The sequence below is a fragment of the Polypterus senegalus genome, chromosome 10 (assembly GCF_016835505.1).
Source record: "Polypterus senegalus isolate Bchr_013 chromosome 10, ASM1683550v1, whole genome shotgun sequence".
Lineage (NCBI taxonomy): Eukaryota > Metazoa > Chordata > Cladistia > Polypteriformes > Polypteridae > Polypterus > Polypterus senegalus.
In genome coordinates, this window is record NC_053163.1 from 31761304 (window position 1) to 31773786 (window position 12483).

The 12483-nt window shown below is 38.8% G+C and overlaps 1 protein-coding gene across 1 annotated transcript; it reads left to right on the forward strand.

Annotated features, from left to right (window-relative positions):
* The first annotated feature begins 4355 nt into the window (after window positions 1-4355).
* On the forward strand, window positions 4356-12110 carry LOC120537034 (myoglobin-like). Its single transcript, XM_039765637.1, has 3 exons — window positions 4356-4520; window positions 7455-7674; window positions 11768-12110. Exons 1-3 carry the CDS (start codon window positions 4432-4434, stop codon window positions 11909-11911), a joined length of 453 nt encoding a protein of 150 aa, XP_039621571.1. The 5' UTR covers window positions 4356-4431; the 3' UTR covers window positions 11912-12110.
* The last annotated feature ends 373 nt before the right edge of the window (window positions 12111-12483 follow it).

Here is a 12483-nt window from a genome sequence, read left to right on the forward strand (position 1 = left end):
ATACTTCGAAGACACATAATATTCTGTATGGTGCTCCACAAGGATCTATCCTGGGTCCGCTGCTCTTTTCGATTTACATGCTTCCGTTAGGTCAGATTATCTTGGGGCATAACGTGAACTACCACAGCTATGCTGATGACATCCATCCATCCATTATCCGTCCCGCTATATCCTAACCACAGGGTCACGGGGGTCTGCTGGAGCCAATCCCAGCCAACACAAGGCGCAAGGCAGGAAACAAACCAGGGGTAGGGCACCAGCCTACTACAGGGCACGCACACACACACACACACCAAGCACCCACTAGGGAAAATATAGAATCGCCAATGCACCTAACCTGCATGTCTTTGGACTGTGGGAGGAAACCGGAGCACCCGGAGGAAACCCATGCAAACTCCACGTGGGGAGGACCCCGGAAGCGAACCTGGGTCTCCTAACTGCGAGGCAGCAGCGCTACCCACTGCGTCACTGTGCCACCCTCTTGACGACATACAACTGTACTTATCAATAGCACCTGATGACCCCGACTTTTGTCTCCCTGACTCAATGTCTTAGTTGTGTTTCTGAGTGAATTAGTAGTAATTTTCTCAAACTAAATAAAGAGTAAGCAGAAATCTTTGTGATTGGCAAAAATGGATATAATGAGGATATTAGAAAAAAAACTTGAAAGTTAAGACAGAGGTAAAGAATTTAGGGGTAAATATTGACTCTGACCTAAATTTTAAATCACATATTAATCGGATTACTAGGACAATATTTTTTCACTTAAGAAATATAGCAAAAGTTAGATCCCTTATAACTTTGCAAGATGCTGAAAAATGAGTTCATGCTTTGTTTATAGTCGATTAGATTATTGAAATGCACCCCTCTCAGGACCACGCAAAAAAGACATCAATCGATTGCAACTACTGCAGAATGCAGATGTCTGAATCTTAACTAAGAAAAGAAAATCTTAGCACATCCCTCCAGTTTTGATGTCATTACATTGGTTTCCCCTGTCATTTAGAATTGACTTTAAAATACTGCTTATGGTTTACAAAGCTTTAAATCATCTCGCCCCATCCTATATTTCAGAATGCCTCTCACCTTACATTCCAAATTGTAACCTTAGATCTTCAAATGAGAGTTTGATTATTATTCCGAGAGCTAAACGTAAAAGAAGTGGTGAGGCAGCCTTCTGCTGTTATGCACCAAAAATCTGGAATAACTTACCGATAGAAACTGGCCAGGCTAATACAGTGGAGCACTTTAAAAAACTGATAAAAATCCATTATTTTAACATGGCTTTCTCATAGGTTCATTTTAGTGTAACTCTGATATTCTGTATACACATTGTAATGGATGGCCGGCCATTTATCCCGGTCAATACCCCCAAGCTGCCAGGTGGAGCCCTCCTTGCAGCGTGGAGGTCCCCAGAAGACCAGCAGGGCATCATGGACATTGGAGTTTTTATGCAAAGCCCTGCTGGATGCCGTGGGGGCCACAGGAGGGAGCTGCAGGGAGGACCGAGGGCTTCTTCGTGCCCTGTGACCCGGAGGTTCGTCACAGGAAGAGCGACGGACTTCCGGGTTGAAGAAAGGGACTATTTACCCTGACCCGGAAGGGAAAAGGACTTGTGGACTATTGGGCAGAAATACTTCCGGGTCAGGGAGTATAAAAGGACTATGGGAACTCCCAGACAACGAGCTGAGCTGGGTGGTAGGAGGGCAACGCGTCTGGGAGTGGAGGATTGGTTTATTTTTGTGAGTTTTATGAGTATTGTGGAGGAGAGTGTGCTTTGTGCACTGTGGCAAGAAAATAAAGTCAACTTGAGGACTTTTACCTGGTGTCTGGAGTCGTGGACAGGGGTTCAAGGGAGCGAGAGCGCCCCCTATCGTTCACAACATTTAATTATTTTTTTTCATAGCCCCAAAATCCATACTAACCCCTACTTTTGCTGCTGTTCTTTTTCTGCTTTTCTGCACCACCACCACCCGATCAAAGCACTGTGATGTCCCTACATTGATGAACTGAAGGCCAGAGGCCCACATGACCATCATCATCTAATTCTTCCACGTGAAGCCTGAAAACCACGAAGACTGATTGAGATCATTTACGTTAGGTAGAATGGGGGCTGGGTGGTCTTGTGGCCTCAGAACCCCTGCAGATTTTGTTTTTTGTTTTTTGTCCAGCCCTCTGGAGTTTTTTTTTTTTCTGTCCTTCTGACCATCGGAACTTACTTTATTCTTTGTTACTCAGTATTGCCTAATCTTATTTTTATATTTTTCTTTCTTCATCTTGTAAAGCACTTTGAGCTACATCATTTGTATGAAAACGTGCTATATAAATAAATGTTGTTATTGTTGGAGTGGAAACCTGACACGGTCACGGAAAGTATAGAAGTCTGAGGGTAATTGTCTAAGGCAGTCCAGAACATCGATCACATTTATATTGTCAGGCGAGGATTCCTTGCAGCATGTAGACTCTTGTGTATTTCCTACTATTAGGGCTTCTGGAGACTGACCTGTATTTTACGGATCATATGGGTGAACCTCGACCTGCTTGTGTGTCTTGTATTTTATTATCTAAGGTATTATTTTACTTCTGGTAAAGCTCTGTACTAAATTAAAGTTGCTATAGATTTCATTTTCATTTTGGGCACCACACAATTTTCTACAACAGAAAATTATTTTTAAATTCAAAATTTGGAACTGGGTGAATATACATCATGTCTTGTTTTAATTCACGCATTTCAGTTCTGCAATCTTAGTCATTAAAGAAGGTCACTAAATAATAGCACACAAAATCTAAGCCCTTAAGTGTACCATCAAAAACAGGGTCAGAGTTTATACGTCGCATGATATGCTTCAAGAATAAGAACAATCATGAACATCTCCACTATTGTTTAAACTTCCGCAAACATTTTCTCGTTATTAATGGACATGAGCATTATTATGACTAATTAAAATCACAGATAATGAACATCCTAACTCCACAAGAAGTTTCTGTGTAGGACCCAGGTCTTATTTGAATTGGACTAATATGACATAAAAGCCCATCCATTAATTTACTGTCGGGTTTAATTAAATTCTCAGCTGAAGTACTGCATTTATTTTACACAGGATTGTATGCTTAATTCCTTGCAGTTTATCTTTACAAGTATTCTTACACAAGATGGTTCCAGGAACAAAAATAAAATAAACACAAATACATACATATATATAACAGGCTAGTATATAACCATGAACAGATGGTTACAGATTTGTAACTTATCAATGGGTTCCTGATTTGAAAAGGACTCTGGCTGCATGCAATAACACAGGCTAAGTTCCAGTTTTCTTAATTTGTTTAGTGTCTGCTAGGTATTGCCTAACATACATTAAAGATTTCAGTTTTCTTTTCAACATAATTTGGAAATTTTTCAAAGAACTAAGAACCAACTTCATATGCAAACAGCCCTTCCCAGAATGAAATGCCAAGCAAATGTTCTATGAGGAACCACACAACACAGTAAAGAGCCATAAAGTGCCATTAAAGAACAATTAATAGGACAACCGTCCATATGAGGGTTCCAGAAAGAACATTTGCTTATTTAGACCTGTAACAGGCTCCAGAAATAATAACAGTAGGTAGGGCTCCTCCTGCTTACATTAGCACAAGTTCAAGTATTCTTGATCCATTAGCGTCCTGCCAGGTAGCCTACTATACACTAAAATGTTTTGTGTTGTCCATATAAACTTTCCAAAGCCTAAAGAACCAGTTTCTAAGAACATAACGGATATTTTATAAACAGTAGCTCTAATGAAGAGCCACACAACCCAGTAAACTGCCATTTCGGAACCATTATTCTCAAGAACGCATACGTGTCAGACGTTTGAATACAAGCAAAACGTGCACGAATCTTCAATTCGGAGTGTTTTCTTTTTGAAGTTAATGTTTTCTCGTTGTTCTCCAGGATTTCCCACAGGACCCTAACAGTCCATGTCATGCAGATAGGTCAAGTAACATGCCCTGGTGATGAAGTGGGGAGAATGCGGCTGGTTTTGCACTTGGCCGAGACATACTTCGTTATAGAATAAGATGTATTAAGGGAGCGTATTAAAGTGGGCTCTTATACTGGCTTTTGTTTACGTTCAATGGCGACTTCAGGCATTCTTTTATGTTTAAATAAAACGCTTCAGCCGAACTTATATTTCGATTATGACTGAATGAATCGCCAATTGTCTATCATAATGCCCGGCGTACGTGCTGAAGGGCGAGTAACAGCCGTAATTAGAAGATCTAACGGGTAACACGTTGAAAATCGCGCGTCCCCATGTGGCATGTGACAGATGCGTAAAGGGGAGGGGGGAGGAGTGAATCCCCTTTATAAAGAGAATGAGCAACAAGTGGCAGGTACAGTCTGTGGTTTAAACTGGGAAATCGGCTTTGAGAGTTTGCTGTGATTTCGAGATGGCTGCAGCTGATTTCGATGCGGTGCTGGCCTCTTGGGGACCCGTAGAAGCAGATTCGCCAGGATACGGGGAAGCCGTGCTCGTTCGGTAACCTTGCTTTGCTTGGCTGAAAAAAAGTATAAAGTTTGAAAGAGTTAGATCAATCGTGTTTTATAATTGTATTAGTCATTATATTTTGTTTTGGAATTAAGCAACTGGAATTTTTGTATTACACTTGGGGAAATTGTGTGCAACGTAAATAATCCAAGAAAAGAACTTGGTCTATTGTTGATTAGCTGCTTTAAAAATCATTGTCACCCTTAACTGAAATTCAGAGTTTATTAGATCCTCTTAATTAGTACTAAATTGTTACCGAGTGGCTCATACTTTTTTTTTATCTTCAGCTGTGTTAGCTTTTGTATTCGTTAATTTGTAGAATATTTTTCAACAAGCTAAGAATCTGCGGGTATATAAACTGGCAAAAGAAAGTTTGCAATGTACAGGTCTTCAGAAATATACACATTTCACATACAGTACGAAAGTGCTTTGAGTACTAGCGAAAGAACTATATGAATGCAAACTATTATTATTATTATTCTTATTATTTGCAGCGACATGAGCTGTCGGGGGTGGTAAGTGAGTCCAGAACAAAAGGAAAAAAAAGTTCAAGGGGCGCGTTCCCAATGAAGTGCGCGGTATGTACCTATAAGAACGATGTTTAAATAAAAGAAGGGGCATCCCCGCCCCTAAGCCCCCCAAGTCGTTGTCGATTTATGGGGGCGCCTTTTATGAAAGCGTAGGGGCGCGCGATCAAGACCGCGAAAGGGGAACCTCGGTCGTCTAAATCTAAAAGTACAGACTGCCCTCTGTAGACTTCGAGAGGTGCCATCTACCGCCACAATAAATACCTCCTACCCTCCGTCCAGGGCTCCAAATTGACACCGACAATGAAATAGGGTGTGCAGAATTAGGCGATTTTCAAATTCTCAACCAAATGAATGATTTCTAACAGACAACCATGATGATACCTGTAAGGGCTCTCTGACGCTCCCTAATTTAAAAGAGCATATTGCTTTTCTAAGAAAATGTTTGAATTTTTATTGCACCTATAACAGCCGTGTATCTTGGTGGTTTGTTGTCGCGTAAAGTTCCGCCCTGATTTCAAACTGCACGATTTATCCGTGGCCGCACTGGAGTTTCTCAGACAGCCAGATTTTTAATAGCAACCTAAACTACATGCACATTAACAGGATTTTAAGCGCCTGTAAATTGTAACGATGTGAGTGAGTGGATGCGAGTGGTTTACTTCACCGTGCCCGACTTGAGATGGACTGGCGTTCCGTCCGTGGCTGCTGCACTTAAAAATACGATCTACCGAAAGATTCATTTTTGGGTTGTATGATTCCGCATAAAATCATTGTTTGACAAAGAATCTTGCATGCGTTCATTGTATTTGAAAATTGGTTCTTTGTGCTTTGAAAAGGTTCTTACCATGCAGACAAAGCAGAACTGTAACAAACCAACAGGATACCGGCAATGGGATTAAACCTGGACTTAGCGTGTGTTTTGGTATGCAGTATAAGTGTCTTTTTTTAAAACCACTTTAAACCCACTATATTACAAATCTTAGTTTTGTACCGGTTAAGGATATAATTAAAAACAGAAACTTCATATGGATGGTTGTTTAAGAAACCCAAAACAGTTCTCCTATGGCATCACTCTGCACAAACACTTTTTTAGTTTCAAGTGCAGTTCTTGTTAAGAATGCACACCATAAATGCCAAAGGAGGATAAGGCAATACACACAACACAGAGGCAAGTTACAGATATAGTGTCCTTATTTATAGATAACGTTTTTAAATCCAGTTCGTTAAGTATTGCTGAATTTAAAAACAAACATCAAAATAAACTTAAGTAAATTATTTTCTGATTTATTGAGTGTTTGGTAACCGATATCATGATTCAGCTTTGTAAAATCTTAAAAGGTTTGTTCACTGTAGTTTGTGATTCAGTATTTACTTTCTCATTTACTGTTACCTTTACATTTCCATAGCTGTTAATTTTTGTACTTCTTGTTTTTGTTTTTTAGTAACAGAAACTGCGCTCTTTCACTGTTTTAGCATGTGGTATTCAAATTTTTTAATACAAACAGCCTTTTAAAAACTATTTCAATATTTTGAGGAATTCCACTAGTTTAAACGAAATTATATATACCGCTATATAATTTCACACATTGCATTGTATATCAAGGCTCTCGGAGAATTCCACCTTTTTTTTTCCTGGCTTATTTAGACTGTCTGCTACAGACAATCTCCATTTGCCTTACAGACATTTAGAGCAACTGGGTGGCACGGAGTATTGCATTGCATCCCAGTTTAATTTATCATTGATATTCTTTTATATGAAGTTTACCCTTTTCCTCAGTGGTTTCATTTTCCCTCTCATAGTTGGGCACACTTCAGGGGGTTTTAAGTGTGAATGTGGGTGTAAATCTGTTCTGACATGGGTTGACTTTCGGGAGATGCTATTGGAATAATTGATGGCTGCTGCCATCTGGAAATAGTAAAGGAAAATTCAACCCCAGCCAGAACTGGATAAATGAAATTCATAATTTGCTTATCGTAATGAACTATACACTAAATAACATCAAGGTTTTTTTGGATTTATTGACTTCTACACAGAAAAAAATCCAGTGTTAAATTATCACTTAAAATGCACATACCAGTATAGAAATGCTTTTACATAAGTGTTATTAATGTTTCTGTTGGCACTGTAAGAACTAGTTTAAGTGTGATATTTTTGCAGTGACCTGCTATACTGACCTAAGCTTCTTAATAATGCATGTAAATGGAATACAACACTTTTCATCATGGAAGTTGCATTATAGAGGACAAGAACCTAATTTAGCAACCAAAAAAGCTTTAGATTTCTTCTAGAGGTTTCGGGGTTGACTTTTTGTGAAACATGAGGTTGTGTGATATTTTCTTCTCTCTTTATTCTTCACTAAACTGTGCTTTTCTCCTTTTTATTTGGTATTTTTAGCCTGTTCACTGAAAATCCAGAGACCCAGAAACTGTTCCCCAAGTTCAAAAACCTCTCACAGGGCGAGCTGTCGGGCAATGCCAATATCAAGGCTCATGGAAATGTTGTCCTGTCCAAGCTGACTGCGTTGATCAAACAGAAGGGCGATCACGCTGCTCTCCTTAAGCCTCTGGCAGAAAGCCATGCTCTGCATCACAAGATTCCCAGGAAGAACTTTGAGGTATGAACGCCTTTAGCTTTTCACCTGTCATGGATATCTTTTAAGAAGTTAAGCTGAGCAGCAACAGTCTTTTTGTGACCTACATAGGAAAGATGGCAGATTGTGCTCGATGCTGATTACTGACCAAGTCAATCAATCTGCCAACCAATCGACTCAGAACTGTCATAAGAAGCACCATTAATGGACAATTCAAAGAGCTAACAATTATACAAAACAGCCTTACTATAAAAAAGCAACAATTTTAACTTGCCACAATTTGATTCATATTGACTGTCCTAATATAGCAACTTGTGCAGAGCCACTGAGAAGCTGAACGTTTCTTTAGTGCTACTCCATAGTAATACTAGAGATGTGCAAAACGGGTAGGCTTCCATTCGACTTAGCAAGTGTGAAATGCAAAACTCGCTAAAAAGAGTTTTGGGAGATTTTTAAAGTTTTGTTTTTGGAGTGGAATGGAATATTGCTCCCCAAGACCTCACTGACACTTCCATGCTAACCTATGGGTTGGTTTTTTTTTTCTTTTTTTCTTCGGTGCATAATCCATATAATCTGTTACACGTTAATAAAATTAGTTCTGCTTAGGACTCTCGTTCTTGGGGGAATTTTGTGCATTTTTCTTTTTTAAAATGTGAGATGTTGTTTATTTTCCACATGAAGACACACCAAATCCCACCATCATTCACATCACTTTGTGTTCTCCACAGAAACATCTCTCTACACAGGGAGCCACATCCTCTGTTTCCCAATTCCCCTCTCTCTACCAGCAGTTGTCCTTTCCCATTTTTTTTGATTATCCATGGGGCATGAGTTCATTTTCTGTCTCTGATACATCTTTAGGATTGCAGTCATCAAGACTGACATTAGCAAAATGTTGATCAAACTAGCAAAACATGTCTGGCGACTCAACAAAATGTCTGCAAGTGACGTGTTTTTTTTTTTTGTAGAGATCTTTAAGTGCTTATTGACAGGCAAGCATATGTGAAATTAATGCACAAAGATGCTTCCGCACAGGAGCAAAAATCCTTCCATGTGTCAATAGCACAGATTTTGCAAAAAAAAAAAAAATTTGTGAAGCAAAACATGAAGTTTTTTTGAAAATTTAATTTCACACAAATTAATAAGCTGCACATTCTAGTTCATTTTCAGTGTCTTTAAATCCCATCAATTGGGTTTTGAATAGGGAACAGAGAAAGCATTTGACTTCTCAATGTATGGCAAAAAAATAAATAATTCAGAATTTTGAGTAAATCTGTCTTAGAATTATCTTTGAAACATTTCACTACTTCACATTTATTGGTGGGTGGTATGGTGGCACAATGGGTAGCGCTGCTGCCTCGCAGTTAGGAGACCCGGGTTTACTTCCCGGATCCTCCCTGCGTGGAGTTTGCATGTTCTCCCTGTATCTGCGTGGGTTTCCTCCCACAGTCCAAAGACATACAGGTTAGGTGCACTGGCAATTCTAAATTGTCCCTAGTGTGTGCTGGGTGTGTGTGTGTGCCCTGCAGTGGGCTGGCGCCCTGCCCATTGTTTGTTTCCTGCCTTGCACCCTGTGTTGGCTGGGATTGGCTCCAGCAGACCCCCCGTGACCCTGTAGTTAGGATATAGCGGGTTGGATAATGGATGGATGGACATTTATTGGTTGACTACTTTTTGCCTTTTTTGTTTAATAATGTGCAAAATGGATAAAGGTGAGACAGGAATGGTGGATTTCAAAACAATGTCTTAAAAGACAAAGCTGAAAACATTCAATAAATTTCAACCATGTTAGAGATGCTTTCTGGCTGACAACTACGGAAGTTCAGAAATGAACTATACACTGAGAGCATAACATTTACAAGTCTGTTTAATCCAAATCAGGGTTTGGGTGAGGAGGAGGGCTGGACAAGGCAGGAGACAACCTTGGATTCAAGGCCTAATCCTTTACCTAATTTATACCAATTTAACTTAACTTGCATTTTTTTGGGGTTTGGGAAGAACATGGGGATACCAGAAGAAAAATCCACAAAAACACAAGAGAACATGTAAATCCATACTGGCAGATACTGGAAGTGGAATCCAAACCCAAAGTTACAAGTTTTATTAGGTAGAAGTGTTAATAACAGTGTCAACAAGTCACCATGAAAACAAACTAAATTTAAGGTAAATAAACCCAATTAAATGTACAGCGCAACCATACAATTAATTCTTGGATCCTGGCATTTTTTTGAAAAATGTAATATAAAACATTCCCCAGAGCCCTATATTTTCCTAAAAATATGCTTTACTTGCATACCATGCCTTTTTAACTGATTAAGGTCATGGTTTGGTTAATATTAGTTATTAGCAATTCAAAGTTGTTAGTTAAAGTTGATAGATCCCACACACACTTCTCAATTTTTCTTTGTTGTGTGCCAGGTGTTCATAGCATCACCCACTTTTTATGTGTCTGCTCAAATTCAAGTATATATCCGTGATCAGACTCTACAAAACTCTCCAATTAAATTTAAGAATATATCGATGCTTGAATGTCCAAGGGGGAAATACCTCACTACCCCAGCTCTCTGATGTAATTGGAGTGTTTATTGACACTCTAAACATCAAGACTCATTGTTCCATTGTACTATTCAGCTGTAAACATAATTGGCTTGATTTTTTTGTGTGGATTATGTGGCAGAAAACTAAAGTTACGCTATTCTATATCGTCCATTATTTTATCCAACAAAATGAGAAGTCCAAAATGACACAAGTGGTTTTGAACAATGACCAAGTGTGGGATTCAAACACAGGCCATGAAGAAGCAATACTAACCACTGTATATACACAATACTTTTTAGTTTTTTATAGTTTATTACATACAATACTGGAAATTGTTAGGTGTATAGAATTGTGAACTGGCAACACAAACAAGGTGAAAATGGTGTGATGCCTCCTTAAATCCCCACAAAGCAGGCAAGGGCCTTCACCAACCTGCTACAGAGAAGGCTTTACCACAGGCAGCCGGCCCTCAACTACCATTGGCAGGCTTCAACCTTTAAAATTTGGAGCTGGATTTTAAATGCTCAAAATGTTATCAAAAATGCCCTTCAAATAAGAGCAAAATCGGAAAACCTCTGACTCGGAAGGACATAGCCAGTACAGAATCTTTATAATAGAAAGATCATTTAGATAAACAAAAGAAAACTAAAAATGGGGGGGAAAAAAGGACAGAATAAGGCAAAAGTTGCCTGAAAGGCAATCCAAAGCAAACTAGACTAAATACGCATTCCAGAAACAGAAAAAGCAATGCAATACTCCCAAACAACATTTTTCTTTCCCTCCACAAACCTCGATGAACCTCTGAGAGACTCCATTTAGGTCTCAGATATAAAGGCTAAAGGCAGTCCTCTACAGGTATGTAAAGGTAGGCCTGCCCACAAAATATAGGAAATGACAGCAAAAGATGTAAAAAAAAAAAAATGCTGACAAATTAAATAATATTAAAAAAAACACACAATCTCAAAGAACACCACCATTTTACAAAATGCCAAAACAAAAACAAAAGCTGAATTACTAACAAAAGGTAAACTTGTAAAAGAAATAAACTTAAACCAGGATAATAACCCTGGCTGAAGGATAAGATGCAGTATCTCAATTAAAGTGACCATGGGTGTAGAAGCGATTTATATATTTTATGACAGTTCCAACTGATTGATCATAGTAAGGATTTTGATTCACGGTCTTTCTCATCTCCTTCCCACTGAAATTATTTAATTACTACGTCTTTTCTCTTCAGACAGTCCAAATGCATGAAGCTTCTTATTTATAAAAAAAGTGTCTCTTTTTCATTGATATGTACCTAATATTAAAAAATTCTGCCTTGGGATGAATAACCAAATGTTCAACTGAATATACATGGCAGGTATTTGCTGCACGACAGTACATCACTGCTGAACAGTAAAGGAGTCTCCTTTTAAGTAGTCAAGCAAATTATTTACTGAAATCTTGTAGCTTGTCTAGTGATTCTTTACTGGAAACATGCAAACTTCATTGAATTTTTGTGTCCATGACATGCTGCACTAAATCCAGCTTTATTACTATTTATTTATACAGTTATTTCATTTTCTTTCCTTTTCAGCTTATCTCAGAGATCATTGTCAAGGTGGTTGCAGAAAAGAACTCTGCGTTCAATGCTGATGCTCAAGCTGCCCTAAGGAGAGTGCTGAAGGTGGTGGTTGCTGACCTGGGCTGCTTGTACGATGAACATGGATATAAAGAGTAAATGGCCATCATAGACCCTAAGACTTTGAGTGTGACCCGTAGAACTGCACATGTATGAAGATATACATTGCTTTCCTAAGGCTATACTACATACTGTACATTATGTAATAGTGAGCAGATGGATATGTAAACAAATTGTGATAAGTCTGTCCTGTGATCGAATTTTCCACTGGGCAACAGAAATAAAAGTGTAATCTTGATCCTGGTGTACCATTACACTATTTGTGAAAATGGAGTATCGTTTCAGCACTTCAGGTCAACTTTCTTTACTTTGAAGAAAGGTGGGGGGATTTTCTAAACAATCATTCATAGTGTTGTGTAAATCCAGGGAGTGGTGATGGTCAGACTCTGAGATGTGAAGTGTTTTGAGAAAATAGTGTAACATGTCAGTGCTACTGCATTAGAAACACAGTGATCAGCTCCACTGTCACAATAACTGAATTAGTTTGACAGGCAAGAGGAGACCATTCAGTCCACAAATCTAATGTTTTAAGCTAATATCTCAGTTTTCCCCAAATCTCAAGTCATCAAGGAATTTGCTACAGCTATATACTTTGCAAGTGTGTTTCAGAT

What these genes read in the sequence shown, in the direction of transcription:
- LOC120537034 (XM_039765637.1), top strand. Translation starts at nt 4,432, where the DNA reads ATGGCTGCAGCTGATTTCGATGCGGTGCTGGCCTCTTGGGGACCCGTA. An exon ending in GGGGAAGCCGTGCTCGTTCG is followed by an intron (nt 4,521 to 7,454) that starts GTAACCTTGCTT and finishes TGGTATTTTTAG; the next exon opens with CCTGTTCACTGAAAATCCAG. An exon ending in TTCCCAGGAAGAACTTTGAG is followed by an intron (nt 7,675 to 11,767) that starts GTATGAACGCCT and finishes TTTCCTTTTCAG; the next exon opens with CTTATCTCAGAGATCATTGT.